The 26,250-nt window shown below is 36.8% G+C and overlaps 1 protein-coding gene across 4 annotated transcripts; it reads left to right on the forward strand.

The window, feature by feature from the left end:
- Positions 1-6: 6 nt before the first annotated feature.
- AGGF1 (angiogenic factor with G-patch and FHA domains 1) lies at positions 7-25,331 on the forward strand. Of its 4 annotated transcripts, none has more exons than XM_039729809.1 (14): positions 7-217; positions 2,280-2,376; positions 2,836-3,083; positions 3,713-3,859; positions 6,054-6,242; positions 15,025-15,376; positions 16,917-17,028; positions 18,256-18,307; positions 20,364-20,465; positions 20,818-20,983; positions 21,225-21,307; positions 22,328-22,455; positions 23,314-23,413; positions 24,228-25,331. In XM_039729809.1, the coding sequence occupies exons 1-14, from the start codon at positions 38-40 to the stop codon at positions 24,426-24,428; spliced, it is 2,157 nt and encodes a 718-aa protein (XP_039585743.1). In that variant the 5' UTR covers positions 7-37; the 3' UTR covers positions 24,429-25,331. The 4 variants fall into 4 exon arrangements, with proteins under 4 accessions (XP_039585743.1, XP_039585745.1, XP_039585744.1 ...); XM_039729811.1 differs by having other exon boundaries at positions 2,836-3,044; XM_039729810.1 differs by having other exon boundaries at positions 2,839-3,083.
- Positions 25,332-26,250: the final 919 nt, after the last annotated feature.

Raw genomic sequence — 26,250 nt, forward strand, 5'->3', positions numbered from 1 at the left:
GCTGAGCTGCGGCGCAGGAGCGGGCGGGCGGGCGGCCATGGCCTCCCCGCCGGGCGCCGAGAGCCGAGCGGACCCGGGCGAGCAGGAGGCGGCGGCGGCGTTGCAGGCGGAACTGGACGCGTGCCGCGCGCAGCTGGAGCGGGCGCGGCGGCGGCTGCGGCGCACGCAGCGCCTGTACCGGCGGGAGCGGGAGAGCGGCGAGGCGCTCCGGAGGCAGGTGGGGCCCGCACCCCGGGTAGCGTGGCCTCCGACCCCCGGGCCGGGCGGCACGGAATCCTCGTGGCCGCCACTCCCCCACCGGGAGCCGCTCGGCCCGCGCTCCGCTTGCCCCGTCCTCGCGATGTGCCCATTCCACAGGGTCCCTCAGCTCCCGGAGCTCGCCGGGCTCTCCTGGCCTGCGAGGGGCCAGAGCAAGTTTGAGGTTTCGGGTCAGAGCTTGGTGGTGAGAACGGTAGCGCCTTCTCTACCACAGGGCTAGATTTGGAATCAAAAGGAAAAATTACATGTAGTGGAGGAAAAGAAGTTTATTGAACGAAGTGTGAGGTAAAGGAGGAGTGGCAAAACTTCTCTGTGAATGCTGATGGCAAAAGAGGGAAGCCCTCACTGCGGTGTACAGCTTCCTTGTGAGGGGAGGCAGGCGGGCAGCAGTGATCTCTTCTCTGGCAGAACCCGAGGGAAGGGCCTCAAGGTGTGTCAGGGGCGTTTTAGATGGGATATGAGAAACAGTTTCTTCACACAGGGGATGCTTGAGCAATGGAAGAGGTCTTGCAGGGAAGTGGTCACAGCACTAAGCCTGGCAGAGCTCAAGGAGGGTTTGGACAATGCTCTCAAGCACATGGTGTGACTCTTGGGGTGGGTGTCCTGTGCAGGGCTGAGAGTTGGTGATCCTGGTGTGTTCCTTCTAGTTCAGAACATTCTGTGCTTTGCAAATGCCACAGTCATCACTACAGAACAGTGATCATTGCTTGAAATCCAGGTTTACGGGGTGGGCATTTAGGAATAACCTAAATGTTAGCCTAAGTTAAGTTTCTCTGGTCCTTTTTGAGCAGAAATTGTGTCTCTTTATGCCAACCATTCAAGTACAAAATTGTCTCTTGCCAAAAAAAATCACTTGAAACACCTGTGGTGCTGACCTGTGGTGCTGTTATGTATTGTTTGAATTACAGTATGCAAAATAGGCTGACTCTCTTTTGTGAGATGGCAGATCATTAAAATGCATTGTATTTTTATGTACACAATGTGCCTTCTCTACCACAGGGCTAGATTTGGAATCAAAAGGAAAAATTGCATGTAGTGGAGGAAAAGAAGTTTATTGAACGAAGTGTGAGGTAAAGGAGGAGTGGCAAAACTTCTCTGTGAATGCTGTTGGCAAAAGAGGGAAGTTTAGGGAAGCCCTCACTGCGGTGTACAGCTTCCTTGTGAGGGGAGGCAGGCGGGCAGCAGTGATCTCTTCTCTGGCAGAACCCGAGGGAAGGGCCTCAAGGTGTGTCAGGGGCGTTTTAGATGGGATATGAGAAACAGTTTCTTCACACAGGGGATGCTTGAGCAATGGAAGAGGTCTTGCAGGGAAGTGGTCACAGCACTAAGCCTGGCAGAGCTCAAGGAGGGTTTGGACAATGCTCTCAAGCACATGGTGTGACTCTTGGGGTGGGTGTCCTGTGCAGGGCTGAGAGTTGGTGATCCTGGTGTGTTCCTTCTAGTTCAGAACATTCTGTGCTTTGCAAATGCCACAGTCATCACTACAGAACAGTGATCATTGCTTGAAATCCAGGCGCAGGGAAGCGGTCACAGCACTAAGCCTGGCAGAGCTCAAGGAGGGTTTGGACAATGCTCTCAAGCACATGGTGTGACTCTTGGGGTGGGTGTCCTGTGCAGGGCTGAGAGTTGGTGATCCTGGTGTGTTCCTTCTAGTTCAGAACATTCTGTGCTTTGCAAATGCCACAGTCATCACTACAGAACAGTGATCATTGCTTGAAATCCAAGTTTACAGGGTGGGCATTTAGGAATAACCTAAATGTTAGCCTAAGTTAAGTTTCTCTGGTCCTTTGTGAGCAGAAATTGTGTCTCTTTATGCCAACCATTCAAGTACAAAATTGTCTCTTGCCAAAAAAAATCACTTGAAACACCTGTGGTGCTGACCTGTGGTGCTGTTATGTATTGTTTGAATTACAGTATGCAAAATAGGCTGACTCTCTTTTGTGAGATGGCAGATCATTAAAATGCATTGTATTTTTATGTACACAATGTATTGTGTTTTTAACATGCAATTTTTCTTTCAGGTAGAAGAACTCACTAAAGAAATCCACAATAGAAAGGAGAAAGATACGTCTAGTGTGGAAGTGCAGACGGAGGACTGTGCTGCGTGGTCACAAGCAGGTAGAGAGGGCGGTGACCGTTTAAATCGGGATATAGAGCAGTATCTTAGTTTGAAAATGCTGTAATGTAGAATACATTGCAGGTCTGTATCCTTTGCTGAATTAAATTCAGTAACCTGACTTAATCTTTCAGACTCTTTCATATTCATTTGAGGCATTAATTCAGGATAAAATGTATCACGGACTAGCGGAATTCACGTCATTGTAATTTGTTACGTAGTAATCTCATGTTGCAGATATACACACTTTACCAATTTTTGAAGTCTATGAAAACAAGACATAACTTATTCAGTAGAGTTAGAATAAATTCAGAGTAGAGGCACTACCTAATATTTGATTTTCATTAGATTACTTAATTGCATATATTTCCAGTTTAAGATTTAGCATCCTTAAACTCCATTAGTAAAAAACTGCCTTGCTAATTTATGCAACTTCAACTTCTCTTTCCCCTCTACCCCAGCAGATTATTACTACTATGAAAATTATTACAATCACACTGATATTCAAGATTGTGCATCTGAGCTACCAGTGCAGCACAGTCACAGGAGTGAAGGCACTGAGCATAATTCCACAGAGGAATTGGAGGCAGGTGTTAATATTCCACTGAGGAAGGATAGCACCAGAGCTAGTGAAGGTGGAGAAGAGGAACATTTCGTCGAGAATTCACAGGTTTTTGGACTGTCTGGAGTTTTACCAGTTTTGAAATCGGTATTCTGTTAATATTCCGTCTAAAAGATGTGTTTGCGGTCCTGAGAGCTTTATACAAAATTATTTTTTGTGATGGTCTAGTGCTGATAATACCCTTGTACTTCAAAACTAGTTCTTTTTGTAGTATGTTCCAAGCAGAGCACCCTCTGTGTCTTAGAGTTTGAGAGTTTTTGTAATCCTGCATGGCCTGGAAGTGAGATCTTTTTTATCAGTTGAGTATGTCCAATATGTCCATGCTGATTTTCCTAGAAAGTGCTTTTTATTTTTTCTTCCATTGACATAAAGAAGCGAGATATAAGGAGAAGAACATTTTGTGGTGGGTTCATTTTCTGCCCTGTTCTCCAACCTTTTCTTAGGTCACTCAGTTGATTGAGTTTGTGCCTCAGCAGCTAGCAACTGAAATGGAGCAGAGGGCAGAAATCTGTCTTAGGAATGCTCTGAAAGATGTTTTCTGTGTGTATATTTGGTGTGAGTCACTTTTGAGCAAAGTTGGAGAAAAACAAAAGACACAGGTTGAAGTCTTGGTCCTGTTGATATTAGTAGTTTACCAGTAAACCACAGCCAGATTTTTGCCTTCTGTAACAGTCCAGGTTCACAGAGCACTTACCTTTCTTGCTTTCTGTTACCAGGAGAAAGAAGAAACTTCAGTACCAGAAGGTTCTTTGGCAGAAAGCTTGAGAGCTGCTGCAGAGGCTGCTGTTTCACAAACTGGATTTATATATGATGAAAATACAGGATTGTATTATGACCATAGCACTGGATTCTACTACAATTCAGTAAGGATCATTTCCAAAATCCTTGGAATTTTTGTCTAAGTTTTGTTAGTAAAAGTTGATATGAGCAAAGAACTAAGATACAAGCTGATCTTATGTTTTGACAAACAGGTTACTGAAAATGAATAGTGTTAAAAGTTTGTTAATTAGTTTATTAATTACTTTAGTGTAATTAAAGATAGCAGGCTAAGACACAAGTTTAGATTTTAATTCTGTTTTTTGATGTCTCATAGGTGTCTAAGTTACTTGGCATTGTACAAATTCTGTGTTATAAAGAGGTCTGTGTATAATAGGTCTGTAACTCTTTCAGACCTAAAAGCTTGAGCTTAAAGATGTCTTGTTTAGAAAAAGGCATATTTCTGAAGTCAGGTGCTTCTCCACAGTGAAAAGAGTATTGGGAGAAAATACAGAGAATGTTTGTGCTTTTACTTGAGTACTTTTGCCAACTAGTTTGATTCTACAGGAAAAGAAAACACTTCTTTTAGAAGTGTTAGAAGAAATTTAGATGATGGTTAGAATTTCTTAATGGTTACTTTTTGCTATGCATTTTTATATCGCTTTTGCAAAGGTTTTCTTTGTGTCCTATGAAGTGTGTTTGTATATGTGTACAGATCCGTGGATAGATATGGCTACACTGTACTGCACTGAGAACGGAGTTTGTTTGCAGTGTTATATTCAACTCAACTGTAAAAAATGCATGTGGTACACAACTTTGTTTTCAGGATGCTTCTGGACGTTTTGAGGTGTTAAAGGATACCATTGGTTTTGACGTAAATGTTTGGGGCTATAGATTACAGTTTATGGTAGAATTATCCAAAAGGAATATCTTTTCTTGGTACATAAGTGTTCTGAATTGGGTTTGGTGGCAAAGTTCTGATGATGGGGCTGGCAGCTGCGGAGGTGGCCTCTCTGAGAGAAGGCCAGGGGCTGCCTGGAATGGCTCGTTCCTCTACAGGGCACAGCATGGCTATTAGAGAAGCTGGTGGTGCCTCTCTGAAACCGGTATAAGAAGGGGCACAGTGGAGTCTGTAGCGGGGCTGAGTGTGAAAAATAACCCTGTGAACACCAGGGGCGAAGAAGAAAGAGCAGGAGGAGGCTCTCCAAGCACCAGAGCAGCCAATTTCCTGCAATCCATAGAGCAGACCATGTGGAAGCTACTCATACTACAGTCCATGGAGGATCCCACACAAAAGCAGCTCCTTATGATGCCTTCTTTGGCTACCTAAAAACATAGACCAGAAAAATTAAGGGAATAAGATGCAGTTACATTTATTGAAAGGCCTTCAGGTACGTTTAGGGCAGACAAAGCCCCCCAAAGACTACACCCAGAATGGACGACAGGTCATGGGTTTTTATAAATTTGGTCCATATGCATTTTGGGGGTTAGCCTTCCAATGACAGTTTCAGGTAATGAAGTCATTTACCCCAAGTTTGCATCCACCCCCAGCTCACTTTTGTTTACATTTCTCAGGGCCTGAGACAGTGAGGAGTCCTGATTCCCAGGCCTGGAGAGGAACTGTTTTGTCTGGCCAAAATGGGAAAGCAGCAGCTAACACTCTATATGGAGTTTAGAGCTATACACTAAAGAATTGCAGGATTACAAATGCATGAAAAATATAAAAGCTAAAATCCTAAGGCACCACTTAGGCGACTGGAGTGCCCATGCCAGAGCTCAGAGCCCATCTCCCTGGTAGGAGCTGTGGAGGACCCATGCTTGAAGCAGTTCTTGAAGATCCCATGCTGGGCAGGGGAGAAGTAGCAGCAGAGAGGGACTTTTTGTTACTGATCTCAGCCCCTCTACTCCTCATTTCCCTGCACCGCTTGGGTGGGGGAAGACAGGAGGGGAGCTGGGAATGAAGTGGTACCATTGAGCTTGTGAAAAAAAAGGGGGTGGATGTTTTTAATTTGGTCCTTATCATCCAGCTGAATTTTAGCTATTTCCAAGTTGAATCTGGCTTGCCCATGATAGTGAGTTTTGTCTCTTGACCTATGAGCTTTCCATCTTATTTTCTTTACCAGTCTTGTTGAGGAGGAGAGTTGACAGAGTGATTGGATGGGTATCTGGGAGCCATCCAGGATCAAGCCACCACAGTTCTTTCATTTTATCAAAATTCAAAAGTGGTTCTTTATTAATCAGATGTTTCTTTCAACAGTATTTTTATTGACGTGATAACATTGTTCTTCATTTCTTAAAAAGGAAAACCAACTGTATTATGACCCAGCAACTGGAATTTATTACTATTGTGATGTGGAAAGCGGCCGATACCAGTTTCACTCACGAGTGGATCTGCAGTCTTACCAGGCCTCTGGTACCAAGCACACCAAGGATAAAAAGGGGAAAAAGAAGAGAAAAGAGCCAGAGTGGATTACTGCAGATGAGTATAAGGTAACCTCAGAACTGATAGACAGAAAATGCAAAATCTGTTGGATTTTTGTCCATGATGCAATTTATAGGCGGTAGGGCTTGGTTTTATGCAGAGAATGTATGCTTTATTTTTTAAACTATTTAAACATACTTAAACTGTATACAGCAGGTTGCTAACATGTAGTTAATGTTCAAATAACTTCCCCATTGAGTGATTAAGGATGAAACTTTTAACTTGTATCCCCTCACTTTTTCAATATTTTTTCAAATACTACCCAACTGTAAAGAAGTCTAAAACTGAGTGTCAGTGAAGTTTTTTGAATAGCAGGCACACTAGAATGAATTCAGTGTTGTGTGGGCTGGATTTACATGAGAAATTCAGTGGCAATATCTTGGGTTTGGGATTTTGGCTTGTGATTTGGTGTTGCTTTTTGTTTGGTTGGGCTTTTTCAGATTCACATTATCAACCAAAAAAAGCAAATTTTGAAGACATACTCAGATATACTCAGTAAGGATCTGAGTATATCTGAGTATATCTTCAATATATTGAAGATATACTCAGATATATATTCACAATCCTTTCTCTGTGACTGCCTTCCAGAGCGTAGTCCGTTGCATTTTACTGTATCTCTGCTATCATTTGGGATTGGTGTTTTTGAAGGTCTGTTTCTTTGCATATTGTGCTCTCCTATTGATACTTGTTCACTGTATTTTCATTGTCATTAGTGTGTGGATAAGCTGTACAGCCTAATGAATGCCCATTGTCATTAATATGTATTTTAAGTTGCAAAATTTTTCTGAGTGCTAAGAAAGCATATCATGTGGTGTGCTGTCTTGAAAAACATTACTGACTCCTGAACACTAAGAGGTACTAACACACCTATTAAACCTCAGGAAGCATTTCCATTATGAACACACTTATTGATGTTGAGTTCTATTCTGTCAATTTGTTTTATCATTTTAAGATAAAATTGAATATATTTGGTTTGCATTCTTCAAAGCTATTGCTTTGACCATTACATAGTTTCGTTATGTAGGCCTCAGACATGCAGGTTGGTTCTGAAATAATTACGTTACTGTCCAGATACTTGTATATAATTGTCATATAACATCAGTGTACAGTTAAAAAATTTAATCAGGAGTGAGGTCACCGTAAAGACTTGAAAATGGAAACTATTTACATTGAGAAAAAGTGTAATTAGGTTAAATGGATAGTGGTTGTTGACTGATTACACATTTTATAAACAAATTGTGGCTAATGCAGGAATTTCTGCTTCTTGAGGAAACTTCAAGTGAATCCTTCCATTTGGAAAGCTAGATCTGGGTACTTAGCAACACTAAGCATAATGCTTCTTTAGACTTCAGAGAACAGAGCTATTGCAGTGGAAGTGCAGTTTTACCAGCACCCAGGTTCAGGGCCTGCTCTGTACAAATGCTGAATTTGCATTCTGCTGCTCTCAAAAGGCATTAGTCAATACAGAACTTTATCCATCATGTGCCAGGAAAGAATCATGAAAAGCTCATAGGAATAAGTCATTATCATAAACAGATAAATAGGTCTCTTAAATTTAGTTCTGTGGTGAACTGTTGCCTAAACCAACAAGAGTGTTTATAAAAATTCTAAGCCGTGTATAGCTCTGACCTATCAAATAATTTTGCCTACTCTTTAGACTCCCATCATAGTAATAAAATCTGTAATCTGATTATACTAGAAATAGAGGTTTGTCTTAAGATTACTTTATACCAGTGTTTTTGTTTAGATAGTCTTGTTAACAGGTCTTTTCTGTGAGACTTCCACAGTCACAAGGTAGGAGGTAAACATCCATTTCTTTTCTTGTCTGTTTTATTGATGGCAAACTGAGTACTTTGCTTTATTTGTGAGTTAATTTGTTTGACCAACAAGGTAACAGGGAAAACATTTAAAGTATACTGTAGTGCACAGATTTTTTCTTCTGTGAATAGAGAGTGAAGGTCTATGTCAAGAAGTAATCATGGTCTTTTTAATTTTTTTAAACAAACAGGGAGAGTACTAAGTGAAATATAGGACTCTCCATTTTAAACTGCAAAAGTAAAAGAATGCCTTTCTGTTAGTGCACTTCTTTGTAAATGAACTGCTGAATTTAGAAGAAAAACTTACTGATATAGTTTACATAGCTGAGTTAAAACATTTTATTATTGTACTGTGGTTATTAATAACTTAAAAATTCAATGGTACATTAATATAAAGGATTAAGATTTTCTAGAATAACAGATGGCATTTTTCTGTTATAAAATGGGAAAATTAGTCTATAAGCTACACAGTCAAGTGCATAGATGCGTGGTATTTTTTGGCAGTATAATTGTTGTCCAGTTTAGTCTTGTATTGGCCAAGGCACTAATCAGTTTATAGTAGAATAAAACTAAAAACATCTGGTTTTAAATAGGACTTTGTAGTTGAAGCATAGTGTATTGAAATGCTTTTCTCCAAACGTACTGCCCAGCCTTCTCTCTCTTCTTTTCCCTGAATGCTGTTTAAATTACTGAAGTTATAACAATGCTTTTGAAGACTAGTCCCTCATTACTGCTTTTCCCAATTGATTATTGAATTGTGCTGCTAGCCTGAAAAAATGGTCCCAACATTGCCTCATTTCTTGACCAAAGTAGGTTTTTACTTGTCTTGCTTTTTCTACAGATGGTACAGATAGGAGAAGGGTTTGGATTAATGCCTGGGCTGTGGACCATTAGTGTTAAAAAAGTCGGGTGTCCTTCTGGAGCATGTCATTCACCCCATGAACTTTATAATTCTTGGGTGAAGCTGAGGTGGTTTATAAGAATATCCATGTAAAGCAGAGGAAGACAGCAGTACTTACAGAATCATACCAATTTTTTTCCTCTTTTTTAGTTAAAGGAATAAATGTAAACAAATATTTATAGATATTTATAATTACTTAGAAATTGTCAAATACAAGAAATAAGGAAATTTAGCAGTTGTGTGTAGATTATGAAGCATATATTTCTAGGTAGATGGTATTAGTAAGCAATGATTTTTACCAAAATTGCATGTGATTTTTGAGTGACTTAAAGTTAGTACCTTTTTTTGTTTAAAAAATGATTGTAACTGGAACAATCCATTAACTTTCTGTTTCTGGTCACAGGAGGGTTTTTTTGTTGTGGTTTAATTTCTAGCTATTATGAGGAAGTTCATATACTCAGCTATCTTATATACAGTATTTTTTTGCAAGCAGAAAACTAGGATACTTAACAATACAGAAACAGCGAGTTGTCAAAAAATGTTGTAGCATTCTTAAAGAAAACCCAATATAATTCTGAGAATGTAAAGGATAAAATTAATATGTTAAAATATTATTGCATTTTTTAAAAGGTAAATAACCTTTTGAAAAGCAAGAAAATACTCATAAGTGTTGGCTAACATCAATGTAATTCTAATTGTAAAAAACAGCGGAAGGGAAAATCATGTGCTTACTATCACCTGGGGAATGTGCAATTCATACAAGAACTTTCCTTAAAGACAAATGGATGCTTTCCAGTCACAAACTGAAACTATATTACAAATAGTTTCTTTTTACTTGTGAAACAAAGTATGCTATCTCTACTAGCTTGCTTTTAACTGACAATCAGGATTTATTTTTTTTTGCCAGGATGAAGTGTTAGCCTCTGTGCAGGTTATATAAAAACATTTGAGAATACCTTGGAACTTTTAGACATACAGTTTAGTTCTGGTATCTTTTTGTAGGGGTAGGTCAGAAAAAAGGTGGGTCAAGTAACATGGTATTTTCTTCTGTACAAGAAAAACCTTTAAATAAGTAAATTTGGAAAAGTTTAAACATTTTTAAAAGGTGACATAAGTGATAATAGGATCCCTGGCCCAATATCAAGATCCAGGGTTTCCATACATTCCAGTTTGGAGAGTAGACTGTGTGCGGTAGTGATCCTGCAGTTCTTCTTGCTGCCTTGAGGCTGTTGGAAATACATAGCAAAATTTGGAAGGAAGTTCTGACACATGCCATTTTTTCCATAAATTGTTTTTAAATTGTGGGGGTTTTTTAATTTTCAAGGTACCACCTACTAAATTTTATTTCAGTGTAGTACTCAAAATTAACTTTTACAATGTTCTTTTCCATTACAGATTCATCATAGCTATTTCTGTAGGAGAGGCAAGGTGGTTTTAGCAGTGTTTCCCATAGAACTCTTGAAGCAGTGAATTTTTTACTTTTTTATCACATGTAGTTTACTTTTTGCTGATATTCATCCCATCTTTAGGTACGTCAGTTGACAGAAACCATGGCTAATCTGAAGATTTCTTCTTTTGGATTGGCAGCTTCTGGTAAAGGTAGAGTTGAGACAAAAAACACACATTAGTCCATGGATGTTTACCTTTAACCTTGATATTTTTATTAAAGAAAAAAGAATATCTAGTAATTGATGTTTAGATACATTTTTTTCCTAAAGGAATTAATACATTTTTAAGCTATTTAATCAAAATCCATTCACCTGCAAAGTAGCTTTGAAATAGATTTTAAATACTTTGTAAGTAACATCTGAAGAAAACTTTGATGGCATTGTAGAATATTTGGGAAGAGAAGTGTTTAGCATCCCTGTATAACATAAAGGTTCTAGACTAAAAAAACTACTCATTATTTAGGTATGGTTATTTAATTCAGAGCTGTCCACCACCAGTATACAAAATGGCTCCTGTATGCTGTAGGAAGAGGGATTTTTTCTGGCATTTAATTAGATTTTTTTGCCCTGGAAAATTGAGTATTGTGTAGGGTGGATGAGAGTAACTGAAGTACTTGTGGAATGATTTTAGCACATGAAAGCTTAGTCACTCAAGTGAAAGAGCTATTTTTAAGTGTTTGAAAATATTTCTTCAGTAAAATACTGAATTTCAGATTAATTTCATATTGAGGGTGTCAATGCTAAAGGTATATTATTCAGTCCTGTAAAAGAGTGCTGAGAGCGAATGATTCTGCTAAATCACCTACTGAACTTCTAGCAGACCAAAAAACAGGCTACACATTTGAGAAAAGTTGTATCTGTCTATATTTCTCTGCTTTGTATAAAATAAATTCAGAAAAAAAAAGTTTAAACAACGTTGTTCTTCGAATTGAGCCAATTATGCTTACAATAATAAGTTACCACGTATGGGGATGCTGAATAATTGCATGAACATGCATGTTGGTCAGCCATAGTAAGAAAAATTGAAGTTTTGAAAGACAAAATGTCTTCCTCTGTAACAGTAAAGCAAAAGGTATAGTTAAATGCTTAAAATACTTTGGAATTTTCATTAAAAACAGTGAAATTACAAGTATAATATATCATTTCTAAGTAGGACAGTCTGCATTTCAACAGGTCATTGTAATCAGTAGTTTGTGGCGTATTCTCTATATAAAGTGAAACCATCAGTTCCACTCACATAAGCATGATTTGTTGTTCTTACAAGATCAGTCCTCATGGGATACATAAATATCCTGATGTCCAAGTACTTTCAGCTGACTTTTTCAGGGATACAGAAATCTGAACCAACTCAACTCTAGTTAAAAAACAGTTTATTTTCTATCAGATTGATAGCACCTCTCAGCTTCAGCTTAGTGAGAAAAATCACAGAGATCACATGGCAATACCCAGTAGATATAAAATTTTTCAAACTGGATCACATTGAGTCTATTCATGTCTTAACTCAAGACTGTTGGTGTCAATCTAGATGTATTGGGCAAAGCAACAACAAAAAAATGTATGTGTATGAAAAAATATCATGGTGTGAAAAATGGTTATAATGAGCATCTACTTGCACACTTTGTGTCTCGTGGCATGAGTTTCGGATGAAGAGTTAGGTAGTCATTGAGAAATTAAGTTCATTGCTAGAATTACAGGGTACTAGTACCCTGAAATACTACACTAATATTTACCGAATTTTGTGCTTACTGCCAGTTCCTGGTTTTTAAGTGATGCCTATGTGGAGGCAAGGCATTAGATGCTGTTTGCCTAGTTAGACTTTATTACATACTACACATGTTCTGTGTTAGTACTGGTAGTCAGCCATGGTTACTCCAGTCAGCAACTGAGCCCCAGACAGCTGCTCACTCACTCCACTAGCAGCAGGATTGGGAAGAGGATTGGAAGGCCAGGAGTAACAAAACCTGTGGATTAAGATATATCCACGTGCGCAAACAAAAGAAAAAACAATGAATTTAATTCACTGCTTCCCTGTCCGGGCCGGCAGGTGTTCAGCCATCCCCAGGAAAGCAGGGCTCCAGCACAGATAATGGTGACAAAGGCCAAATTGTCAACATCCCTTCTGCTTCCTTGTCCCTCCCCCAGCATTTACTGGCAAGCATGATGCCATACAATATGGGATAATCTATATAGCTGATCCCAACTGTCCACAGGGTGTGTCTTGCTTCCAACTCCTTGCGCACTCCCACCCTCCTTGCTGGTGGAGTGGTGCAAGCAGCAGAAGAGGCCTTGGTTTGTGTAAGTGCTGCTCAGCAATAAGTTAAAAAAAACCTCTGTATTATTAGCAGCCACATCTTCAACACAAATCCAAACCACAGCCCTACACTAGGCACTGTGAATAAAATTAGCTTTACGCCAGCCAAAACCAGTACATAGTCATACATAATGGAAAAGGATGTCTGTAACACAAGATTGTGTCAAATGCTATAAGGTTCATCCAGTATCTATATGCTTAATGTTTATACATTTTGTCCAGATGTGCATTTTAATACGGATCCATAAAATCATGAAGTGCTCAAAATACATATTCAGTTTTAAAATTTTTGATTTCATACAAGGTTTTCAAATGTGAAGACTGCATTTTTATCAGTACTTAACTATTTAGTTTATTTGCTTTCTTAACAGTTGAATGCAGCAATTGTGAAAAAATATAGAAACTGCTGAAAAGAGGCTTAATGGTCATACTGGCAAAATCATAAAATGAATGTATGTGTGGAATCCCTGGTCTGTTTATAAGACTGTTTAAAAAAATTCCTGTTTTCAACACAGAACTAAGAGTCTACTCTTTAGTATCCAGGCTTTGAAACAGCACCTTTTTCCTTTCGAGTTTAAAATATCACAGGCATCACTGTTGGAATTGAACGGTTGGAGCCTTGAACTTGGGCATGAGTGCATCAGTCATATCTTGTTTTGCCTTGCTTGTGACTTGAGCAGGTCTAGTTTCTTTGTTTTCAGATTAGATTAGATTAGAATACCCTGAGCTACTTTGTTAGTTTATCCTTTTATAGAAGTAATATGTTTTAGAGTGCAGAACACCTTGGTATGTTTGGTATCAATATAATACCTGTACCAAACATAAATATAGACAAACACACTGAAAAATATAACTCATGAAAGGAAAAACTAGATTTTCCCAAAATATTTCTAATGGAATTAATATGTTTGACATGTCTAAACTGTATAGGCTTATTTGTGGCAGGACTACTACTTTTTTTGTTTAAAATAAACAACATTACACAGCGACCTTGCTGTCCTGTTCCTTTCTATTCAAGAATTAGGGGATTCAGGGAGGAGGGCTAGTGCTTTATCGAGAAACCCTGAACAAACCAATAGTTAAGGCATAAAAGCCTTTTTTAAAAGCATTGGTTTTATCTGAGAACCTGCTGTCTTACTGAAGGTGTTTCAAAGGTACACTCTCCTAACTAACAGCTGAGAGGAATTCTTGTGTTTGTCATAGTCTGTAGCACTGATGCGTTTTAACAATTCTGAGAGTGCTTTAATTTCCGCTATAGTAAACATTCACATTATTTCACTTAACTTGAAATGGAAACACATAGAAGAAAGTCAAGGATATATTTTTTACCTGTGGTGTTGCGATATTTGATACAATTCAAGGCAATTGAAAGCTTTTATTCTGAACTAAAAATGGCACATAATTTAATCTGAGATTTTATTTATCTTTTAAAGCTACTTCTGTTCTTTCTCTATTTTCTCTTTGTTTTCCTTTTATTTTTTTAACATAGTTGTCAAGCAGCTAGATTGAGAATTACATTTTCAAGGTACTCTGGCAAAATTAATATGAAACTTCAGATTTCTCAGTTTTAAAAAGTTGGGTGTTTTTTTCCCTGATGATGAAATAAGTGAAGTGGAAGAACCTGTAGTGATCCAATCTGTCTCATATTCAGTAGAGAAACTGAGAAACTTTTTGCAGTAGAAAATGGATTTTTAGTGTAACTATTTCACATAGCATAAGTTAAGCTTGTACTCTCTGTCTGCTGTCTTGATTAAAGGCTCTGTTAAAGATGTGATTTTGAAAGGAGGAAGAACAGGTCTATAGTTAAACCATGAGTGAGCATTCCAGATATTCTGGACTCTGGTAATAAGAAAGAAGACAAAAACAGGAGGAAGATAAAATGAAGATCAGTTAAAGACCTGCAAGAATTGAATAAGAGAGGGGAAAGAAGTGAGTGTCATGAAAGTGAAATAGGAAAATATTCAAAGTGATGTTGTACGAGTTTGAAAATGAGGACAAGATTCTGAAGTTTCTAAACATTTCTAAAGTGTGATAAAAGAGTGACATTTAGAAGAGGAGTAAGTGAAATTTAGAAGAGGAGGGCAGTCACACTTTCCGAAATAGAAGATGGTCTCAGTCACATCTAACAGGATGTGAAAATATTTTCACTGAAATGTAAAAGTTCTGCTGATTGCATGTGTAAAACTTTCTGGAAACAAACTGTTTCTTAGTAGTTCTAAAAATAATTCTTCCTAAGTGAAGAATTTAATTCCAGGCTATTCTTTAGAAAAACTCAATCTGTAAAGACTGTAACATTGTATAACTCCCCTCCAGGATTTGGACACAGAAGAGCAGAAATCATCTAACAGTCTGAATTGCTTTTCCATCACCGAGCAAGTAAGTTCTACTGAAGAAGATGAGTCTCCAAATGTAAGAAAGAAGACTAAAACGGACACAAAACCACTAAACAATCTAACAGCCAAAGAATCCATTTCTACAGATGGTATAAATACACATTCGCACAAAAGTATACCAGACACTGCAGCATATACAGATGACAGTAGAACAGCAGACACAGAGAGTGAACCAGAAGAAGGTGAAATTACAGATTCTGAGTGTGAAACCTACAGTGAGGAGGAATTAACAAGTGAAGAAACTGATGATTCAGAATACTCAGAAAATGAAGGTGAATTATTGTGGATTATATGTGGTATTACTGTATTTTTCCAGAAGCCTGTTAAAAAAACCAGTTTGGATAATTTAAAAAAATATATAAAAGCATGTGACTTGAGATGCTTTGAAAACATTCTATATGTTACCAGCATTTCTTTCCCTCTCTTCACTTGTATAAAAGTAAGTAGTAGTTTTTATAAAAGCTGTTACTGATGTAACATCTGTGCTTGTGTGGAAACCTCAGGGATTGCAAAAATATGGTTTGATTGGGAAAGTGAAAGGAGAAAAGAAACTCTGGTGCTAAAATAGGGGTTCTAGACCAGTAATTCACAGTAATTCTGTATATTGAATCTCTTAAATTAATATACAGTATTTTTGATACTGTTTGTAAACCATCATGTGCAATTGAATGTAAGATGGGTCTACTGTGGTGAAAAGCAGCATGGAGTAGTCAGTACTAGTTGAAATCCTATTTTGTTTATATTCCAGTGGCAAATTGTGAGAAATGGATATAGACATGAAACCTGCATACTGTTTTATACCAAAGTGTTCTGCTAGGTCCTTAAAAAACAAAACAAACCCCCCCCTCAAAAAAAAAAAAATTTAAAAAAAAAGAAGGTAACTTGTGAAAAGCTTGATACAGCCAGTCAGAACTATGGATGTGCAAAGGATATAAAACTTACTGTAGCCTGGGCCCTGCTCACAGTTCATTGTCAGTTAGTTTCTTATGTTTCTATTACTTTACTTAACTGCTCAGATTGTAGGTGATTAATGCCATCCAAAATGTGCTTGCTACCATCAGGCTTTCAGACTGAATTGTCTTTTCCTAATATCCAATTTGGCAGTAATGCTGAAGTAATAAAAACTGGGACAGTTTCTCTTCCCCTAGTACCTTTTAAGGTAGTGTCTTCTCATTTATGTCTGCTCCTAGCTGAAGGTCATTGGAGATTGTTTCTACAAATGTACATCCAAGTACAGAATTCATACAGCTGTCAGAATATAGTATCTTAATATAATAATCAGGCAAAAAAGCATATGCATCTGTAGGTTCTGTTTATTATTTTTTCTTATCCATGTTGATGAATAGCATTCCTAAGAGAAAAAAACAGTAAAAATACATTTGACATAGAATTGTCATATATAAAGTTTGATATGCGGTAGGTTTGTGATGTGGTGAACAAAAATATACTGCCTTTTCTCAAAGTAAAATTGCTTTCTAATTTGTAACAATTAATGATCCATAAATTTACAGTATACTAGTAAATTTTGTGAATGTATGTATATTTTACTGCTGTAACGAATTGTCCACATGTAAACTGGAATTAGGAAAACATTTGTAATACTTTGGTCTGCAGTCAGAAAGCCTTTGAAACAACAATCTCATCAAAGTTTTCTCTCAGATGTTGTTACACATTTCTTTTCATGAATGTTGTATATTATTCAGCCAGGTAATGGCTGAAGGTTTTCAGTTTTTTGAAAATAGACTGTAAAGTTAAAACTGAAATGTATTGGTAGTAATGGTGGTGGTGATTTTTTTTTCTATATAATTACAGATGAAGAAAAGATCTGGCCTCCTTGTATCAGAGTAATTGTAATAAGATCACCAGTTCTGCAGACTGGGTCACTTTATATTATCACTGCTGTGAAATCTGCTACAATTGGAAGGTAAAACTGAATGAAATTTTATATAAATATATATCTCAAACTGCCTATCTTTGAAAGCTGTGGGAAGCACTTAGGATTGCATGTCTCTACTCTTCGCGCTTGTCTTCCTAGCCTGCAGCAGTTGTGAGGCAGTCAGAGTTTGGTTAGTCCATAGTAAGAAAATCAAGTCAGGTCACATAATAACATGTCCTGATGATAATGTAACAGCGTACATACTTAATGCAGCTCAGCAGACCTGACTAGTTAGTGATAACTTGAGGTTATAGAGCCCCAGTGGCAATATAGCTGCAAGTCCTTCTTTGAACACTTGTTTCATAGAAAGTAAGTAAATTTTGTCCCAGGCCACTGAAGTACTTTTTTTTCAGAAATGGAAGAATGCCCTTCAGAAATCCAAGATCCCCAGAAAGCATATCCTAGACTTCTTCACACCTTCAAATTTCAGAAGGGTTTGTTCACTGGCTTTAAATAGTAAGCTGGTTTGTGCTAGACTGTATGCATTCTTCAGTTCTAAACCTGGTTTGTTCATTGTGGATGATGAATTTATTGATGATGTAAAGCTTTCTTCCTTGCTTACTTGAAAACCTTACCCTGGAAAAGCTGTTTCTGTCTAATGCTGATAGACATATTTTGATTTGCTCTTAAAGGTTGAGGCTGAAGATCAAGAGACAATTCTACTTTGAATTTGCATATAGGTCTTTTACTAGCTGCATTCCTTCTTAACCCCTTAGTATAGGAATGTAATACACAAATCCCTTCTTCCTACTGCTTCATTGTTTTGATAACAAAAAATGCAAACAGACCAAAACTCACCCTGTACAGATTACTCTTTGTTTACTTGTGTTACCTACCTGATGCCAGTAAGAGTTCAACTTCACCATGGAACATGGACACCAAGATGCACTAAAGAGCCTGAAGGATGCAGAGTTCAGACTGTTAAAGGGATTGCATGACAGTTCAGATAGAAACATCAGGTTTATAGATAAGAATTTATTTGTACTGTTTGATGATTTATTAATCATCTGCTTTGTATCATTTATACGAAGGGACCTGAAGGAAGTCTTTACATTGTATATACAGCAACACAATGTTTCCTATCTCTAAAAAATTCTTAATAGCTTAGAATAGAAATACGATACTACAGTTCAACTGAAATATATACCTTTCATAAGCCACTTAAAAGACCTATTTATACTTTGTTGTGATTTGTATATCAACTTGCCTTTCCAGAGAAAAAGATGTTGGACACACGCTTCAGATTCCTGAAGTTGGAGTCAGTAAGGTAACTCTTGTTCATGTCTGCTGAATGGTAGATCAGAAGACATAAATATATGAATGAAGCTTTAGATTTTATGGCTTTAAATTTGGAACATTGTGTTAATTTTTTGAAAGAACTTTCAGAATGAGGTATGGCTTTAGCCAGACTTAAATTTAGAAAAAAGGGAAACATACTCTATTTTACTGAATGGGAACTTAACACAAACAACAATGTATTTTCAAAGTCTTTGAGTCTATAATTTTGTAGTTATTGAACTTGAGGACAAACCCTGTAAAGTACTAACGGTATATACAATTTTAATGTTAGATAGTAAGAATTTCTTTACCAAGTAATGCAATCCTTGCAGTTACGCTCAGAGCAAATGGGTTTCTTATATTTTCTTTCAAGCAACTGTGGAAATTATATAGAGGGGCTTTGAAAAATTAACAGAATTCCTTTCAATTGTAGATTGAATGGAAATTTTAGTTTTAAATTGTTTGCTCTGTTTTGCTAAATACTACAACACAGACCCTAAATACAGCACTCCTAATAAAATAAAACCATAAATTCACAAAGTTTTGTCATCCAAACAAAAAGTTTGTTAAAAAAAATCTATAAATGGCAGTATCTCATGAAACACACTTTACTATGTCTATTTTAAATGATAGTTCTCATTAATCATCTGCTATATTTCATATTGAATAATTTCTGGAGTAAATATTTCCCTGCTATTAATAACTTTTTCAGGTATGTGTTTGAAACTGGACAAAAAAAGAAGCCAAAAGGCTTTTATTTTTCTGTAATGTTACCATTTCAGTACTTCACAGATACTGACAGTTCATATAAGAAGTTACTTCACTTTTGAGACAGGGAGTCAAAGGTGAAAAGATAAATTATGTACCTGCAGAAATAAAATGTTATGTGCTAGTTTGTTTTCCTCACTATTCTTACGTTTTAGCTGTGGTCAACTTTGGTGTTTGCTTTTCTTGAGTGGAAAGTGAGATTTACAAAGCTTTTGGTTCTATTCAGTAAAGCAGAAGTAGAAAATAAAATGTCTATTGAATGAACTAGTCAGTCCGCATCATTATGGGAGTGTTCCATGTAGTAAGAAATGCTAGCCAATCTGCAATTTATTTTTTTGTTAACTTAAAACAGTAACTACAATTGCACTAAACTGACAAATTTGAAACAGTCACTTCTCAATAGCCACTTCTTTACACTTAGTGCTTTTACTGGAAGTCCTAATAGGTTGGAGAAGTTGATACTTTGGTTTCTTTGGTGGCCTTTTCTGGAGGTGGTACATATCTTTATGAATTTGGTCAGGGGTTGCACTGTTTCTGGTCTGTGGGAGCAATACCGATACAGAACTGCAACAAGGCAAAAAAAAACCAAAAAAAAAAACCTAAAAAAAAACCACCCACCACATTATTAGTCTCAGTATTAGAAAGGTGATAAAAGAAACAGCAAGAGATTGATACTGATTGTGTCCTGAGTGTTAAGCCTAAAAAAAAAAAACCACCACATTATTAGTCTCAGTATTAGAAAGGTGATAAAAGAAACAGCAAGAGATTGATACTGATTGTGTCCTGAGTGTTAAGATCCAGGAGAAGGCGAGTTATGTGAAAGTTACAAAAGCATGGCATTTAGGGAGTTATTTCAGATACAAAAGACCAAGTAAATGGAAGCAGAATGAGATCTATTTTTAAATCAGAGTGCTATAAAGTACCTTAAGAGCAAAAAGCCTGTTATTTTAGTTAAGAAAGCTATATTACTGAATCTTGCAGTTCTTTAAGTAAAGCATACTTGCCACATTGGAAGAATATAGTTGTCCAGTACTGAATCAGCTTATGAACAAAATCATTATATTAACTGTATACATTTAATTCATGCTGTTGTGGCCCATTAATTTACATTTCACAAGAATGAAATCATAAAATGTGAAAACTTTATTAACTTAGAGTACCAGAGCCACTAATTTCAAAGGTCTCAAAATATATTCTGAAATCTTACTTTAAAATAACATTTAAATTGTTAAGTATTCACTTAACAAGAACGTTTAACTTAGGCTTCTATTTGTCAGTTTCACGCAGAAGTGTATTTCGACCATGATCTGCAGAATTATGTTCTTGTGGATCAAGGCAGTCAGAATGGAACAGTTGTTAATGGAAATCAGATACTCCAGGTGAGTACCTACTGTTTTAGTGCGCTGTACATTGCAGAAAACTAATCTTGTGGTTACTTTAAATGTTTTACAGCAAATCACTTAAAATGCCATTGTATGTCTTCTTTCATACATTAATGCCTGCCTTGGTTCCCTTCTGATTTTAGGACCACTTGGAGTACTGAATGTTTGGTTATACTAGGAAAAATCCACTATGCTTACAGTTGCTAGATTGAAATACCCACTGTAGTTAAACAGTTGCCTGCATTTATGAGACCACACTAAACTACTGAGTTGTAAGCAGTGTGCATGAAATAGAGTTTGTGCCCTTCACGAGTTTTTAATTTACCTGCAAAACTTTCTTTTGGTGTAGCCTAAAACAAAGTGTGATCCCTACATCCTGGAGCATGGAGATGAGGTGAAGATTGGCGAAACTGTGCTTTCTTTTCATATTCATCCTGGCAGTGATACTTGTGATGGATGTGAACCAGGACAAGTTAGAGCACATCTTCGCCTGGACAAGAAAAAAGAGTCTTTCGGTTAGTAATATTATCACAGTATACATTTTTATTATGGCTGTTTACTTTAGAAAAATAATATTTAGTTCAGTTTTCGTATAATTTTCTTGTCAGCTGATAATAGTTGTACATAATAATGTATTTTTTTCTTGGCATATGCATCTGTGTATAATAATGTCAGAACAAAAATTCTCTCATTAGTCTTATGATTCAAAACATTAGATTAGTAATTACAAATTCAATCCTGTGTTCTTCCTTTTAGTTTGTCCAGCACTTAGCAAAGAAGAGAGAGAGCTAGTCAGAAGAAAAGCATTAAAACAAATACGGGTAAAATATGGTTTACAGGTGAGTTTACAGTAGAAGTTGATTAAGTTTTTGTGATCTTGTGGTTCTTACTTTTTTTTTTTTTAAGTACTTTCTGATTCCTATTTTAAGCTATAGACTTTGTTGCATAAGGGAGGTTTTCAAATGCCCCAAAACAGCCTCATTTGTCTTTTGTACCCTAAATAATTATGCTTTACAAACCTCTGCAAAGAAAGATGATGATAAGAGAGCATGAAAGTTCCAATGAAAATTAGAAAAAAAGATCCTTTCAAAGTGTACAAGATTCCTAATCTTTGGAAGTTAAGATTTTGCAAGACACTTCAGTTTTTATTTCTGTAGATTAAGTTTTCAATGAGTTGAAGTTCTCTCTTTCATTTGTAAGGGAAACATAATGAGCAACTGAAAAAATTATGGAAGGGAATGGGAATTTTTTCAGGTTTTTAAGTCCATAGAAGAACACCAACATGAACATACAGGCAATATATATATATGTATTCAAATTACTTCTGTTGTGGAAATAATTTTAACATGCAGTTGCTTCCAGCATTCGTACTAAGTATACGTGTAGAAAACAGAATGCCATCGTTTCATTCAAGTTCTTCAGGTACCAAAATAATACTGATACAGAATCTGTAAACCTACTTGTTCTGTCATTTATCCTGAAAATAAGTAGGTACTGAGGAACAGGCTAAATTGTTATATAAAAAGCCAGTGGCATGTGCACATGATTTTCTGCTTAATATGGAGAGATTGACTCTTCATACCAAGAGAAGATTTAAGACAATCTGTTATTTTATTTACAGCTTATGAGAAATTACTGAATTTGGCAGTGTTACATGATGATGGCAGTAATATGGTTTATAAGTATGCCTGTAAGCTAAGAAAATACTAAGTGAGGACTGCAGGTTTTTTTGTAAGATTTACAATTAATAAAAAAGGCTGAAGCTCCCATACTTTTGGAGGGAAAAAGGGAAGTTAACAAAAATAAAGAATTTAAACCCCGCTCTCTTTGTCTTGATGCAATTGAATCTGCTTGGAAAGAACACAGAATATGAAGACAACAAGGCAGTGAAAAATCCGAAGTACAAAGACAGAGCAGGAAAACGCAGAGAAACTGTTGGAAGTGAAGGAACCTTTCAGAGAGACGACAGTTCAGCTTCTGTTCATATGTAAGTTGGGGGTGGGGGAAAGGATCCCCCATGCCCTTCTCTTGTGAATCTTCAAAAAATTATAATGAAATAAGTATCAATTTGTTACTAGTGTGCAGTTTGTTAAATTACAAATTACCTGTATATATTGTGTTAGGAAAGCTAGAAAATTTTAAGTTTTTCACACTTCCCATTTCACGTGCTTTTATTTATTAACTCATCACCTTCCAAATAAAAATATATGGAAGGTAAGGAGTAAAGGATGGCAGTAAGGATGTTTACATCACTTCCTTACCAACTCAAAAATGTAAAGAACTCCCCAGCTGCACTAGTGACATCTTCAATAGTGTCTGTTTTTCAAATTGTTCAATTTTCATTTTTCCTATCCAGTCCCAGTAATAGTACACATGCAGATTTTTCACCTGCAGATTTTCACCTGCAGCTTCTCTCACTGTCAATATTCAGCCATTCAAGGACATGCATTTACATATCTCTCAAATCACACTTGATGTTGTTGCTTTGCCTCTGTAGCTGTAGTTGGGTTTTTTTAAGCAGCATAAACTTGTAGGTGTGTGTAAATTAATAAAAGGAAGTGTGAGCTGATGAAATAGGTGCAGTAAGATGATTTGGCAGTGATACCGCTTTTTCCATATTGTAATCCATACCCTCCTACCCATGATGTATCTTTTACTATGTATCTTTAACTCCCAAAGCAAGCAAGTAGTTCAGAAGTTTTAAGAAAGCTGATAGTGAACTTGTTCTTCTGGATGACTCTTAATGGACTGATTCCTGATTTGTACGTATGCACATTTCTGTTGTTCAGTATTTGAAAGCATACTCTTTATATTAACTCTTGCTTATCTTAAACTTTCTTCAAAGTGAAATCAGCAACAGCAACAAAGGACATAAAATGCTGGAGAAGATGGGATGGAAGAAGGGGGAAGGTCTGGGAAAGGATGGTGGTGGCATAAAGGATCCGGTAGGTCTTTCTGGTTTTCACTTGAGACAAAAATAATAGGAATGTATTTGTAGTGAAAAGTATCTAAGTGTATGCCACTATTCATTTGAAAGTTACAAAAACCCTGGTTAAGAAGGAATAATCTCAGTAGAACTAATCTCAAATTATTTTTTCTTTGACTAATGGGTTATTTTGAAATTTTTCAGTACTGTTGTCCCTTCACTACACTGTGCTCATTAGGAAACTAAGCAAAGGAGGACAGACATCTAGCCTTTTAATTAATAATCTCATATTTGAATACAAAGTCTGGAGCAAAATTGGAATAATGTAAGTGATGTGATTTGAAAATCAGTTTAGGGTGGAATTCTTTCTTAGAGGCTGATGTAGCACAAAAATTGAGCTAGATGATGGGCATTGAGAGAGGAAGAGATGGCAGAGGTTACTGTAGCCAGCAAGTTGTGAGCCTCTGTGGCAGCCGTGTTAGCCCATTTTTGTCACCAGAAATGTGTTGTCTTTTGGCAGTAGTGCTGCTTAGAGCCATACCATACTCTGTGTTGTCAAACTAGCCAGTATAGGGATCATATGCCACTCACTCAGTGAGGTGTATTTCACAGTAATTTTTGTGGCAGGGGACATTATTTAGGACTCTTGATCATAGTTCCAGAAATGCTGATCTGACACATCATTTTCCTGGTACTGTTCGTGTATGATCTAGGTGTTTTAGAACATGAAAGAGAAGTGCTTGGGGAGAGGGCATGGCGTATTAGAAAACCAGAATTTGTAGCATTTAGAATACCTAACTTGCAATTACAACAGTATTTCATGTATTTGACAGATCCAACTGGAGTTACATCAGAAGCATGCAGGTTTAGGTACTAGGAGACCGGCCTCAATTGAAGACGTTCAGCTTGTCCAGAGCAAGAATAAAAAGAACTGGGATAAAGCAAGAGAGAGGTTTGCTGAAAACTTCCAAGACCCTAAATCACAAAGGGATACAGCTAAGAGTACACTTTGGGTTAGAGGGACTGTAGACTGAACTATCTAGTCCCACAGCAAGGTAATTCCTGAGTATAAATAGTTGGGAGAGAATTTATTTTTATTCTTTTTGCTTTTGCTAAAGCAGGAGTTTGGTTATATGTAAAATACAGTTGTGGAAAAATTTAATTCAAGATTAACTCTGTTATGTTAATTGGTTTTCTGTAGTCTTCATGCTTTTATACACATTTTTAATACAATATGAATGGAGTTCAGAGGGATATTCAAATTTAAGTACTTGAAAATTATTTTCATCAGAAACAGGAATCTTTCATTATGTTTTTACACTTCACAGAAAGTTACGCAAAACAACTGTTACACTTAAATATGATACCTTTAACACTTGAACAGTGGTTTAAAATCAAGGTGAAAAAATAAATCCCCCAGATCCCTAGTAAAAAAAAGTACCATATTGCTGTTTCTTCATGTTTGCCATTAAGTGCTCAACAAGAGACACACCACTCTTAAATTTATACAGTTCAGTACTAGTGACAGGTCTCAGCATACATTGGGCAAAGGAAAAGTGGGGGGGAAAGCTTGTTTTTAAATGATTCATCATTACTGTTCAAAAATACCATACTCCATGAAATAAACTACCAGCATTAGTGAAGAAAACAATGTTCAGAGACAGCTTGTAGCAAAATTTTCTTCTGTGAAGAACTTGAGATTTGTTTAGTAAATCTGTATCATGCCTTTACAACAGGAGGTATGTTTAGAAAACTGCTGTCTGTTTGTATTTATTAACTTCTTTTTCTGATACATCCATTGCTGGCAATGGAGTTTATGCCAGAAAAAAACAACACAAAGAACGGATTTTTAATGGGGAAGGATTTCCAAACTGAAGCTAAATGATTGGTATTTACTGAATGTTCCTAAACACAATAAATCATTGTCAATTTAAGCAGTGTGCTTCTTCAAACTATCTTCATATGTTGGATAGGAGTGCTCTTCTAAAATGAGTAAAACTTAATCCCAATTTGTTCAAGTTGAAGTTCTGATACTTATCCAAGCAAACATGGTAGTCTCACCATCCTACCAGATCATGCGCACAACTGTGAAGCACTGTGGAGTAGAAGCAGAACAAGTTACCAGCCATTTGTCTTAATCTAGACACATACAGTATAAAGCAAAAGGTCCAGTCTATTATTTAAATCATGAAAGTTGCCCAAGTTTACAACCTGAAGCACACCTCCCTTCTGCAGACAGAGGTGAAGATAAAATTATCCGCACTCAGTGCATGGAGCAGCATAACTTAAATTTAGTTCACTGTTTGCCTTTGTAAGCAGTTAGTTTTCTACTCATTTAGTGATAGATACGTATTATTGCTGTTGCAATAATATACAGGTATTGCTGTGTTATGTACTTTGGTGCTGCATTCCTTTTTATTGGCAACTTCACATTTTCAGAGGCTTTTTGTAGCTGTGAAAAAAATGTTATTCTTTAAGTTCTGGTCTGTACTTGTTAAGTTTTAGTTCACCATTTATCTAGAAACCTCTTCCTGCTAGCAGGAGGAAAAACTAAAAGTATGCTAAAAGAATGTTTTTGCTTTTCTTTTGTTTTTATTTCTGTAGTCTTCAAAGCAAATCACACCATAAACCTTAATGTGGTGTGAGTAGGAACCATAGCTTTCCTTTTCCCCAGTTATTCAAGTGTAACAGCTGTAAGAACAGTGAATCAACAAGTTTGCATTTCATGAAGTTTTTGAAGTAAGACATAATTTGCCTTCTGTGAGAGGCATGGTCTCACGCAGTCAAGACTGACTGCTTTCAGTACTGCAGCTTCCTCTTTCAGCAGTTCTATATAAAGAGCTGAAGCTTAGGCAT

Source organism: Passer montanus, unplaced genomic scaffold (genome assembly GCF_014805655.1).
Source record: "Passer montanus isolate IOZ18808 unplaced genomic scaffold, ASM1480565v1 scaffold7, whole genome shotgun sequence".
Lineage (NCBI taxonomy): Eukaryota > Metazoa > Chordata > Aves > Passeriformes > Passeridae > Passer > Passer montanus.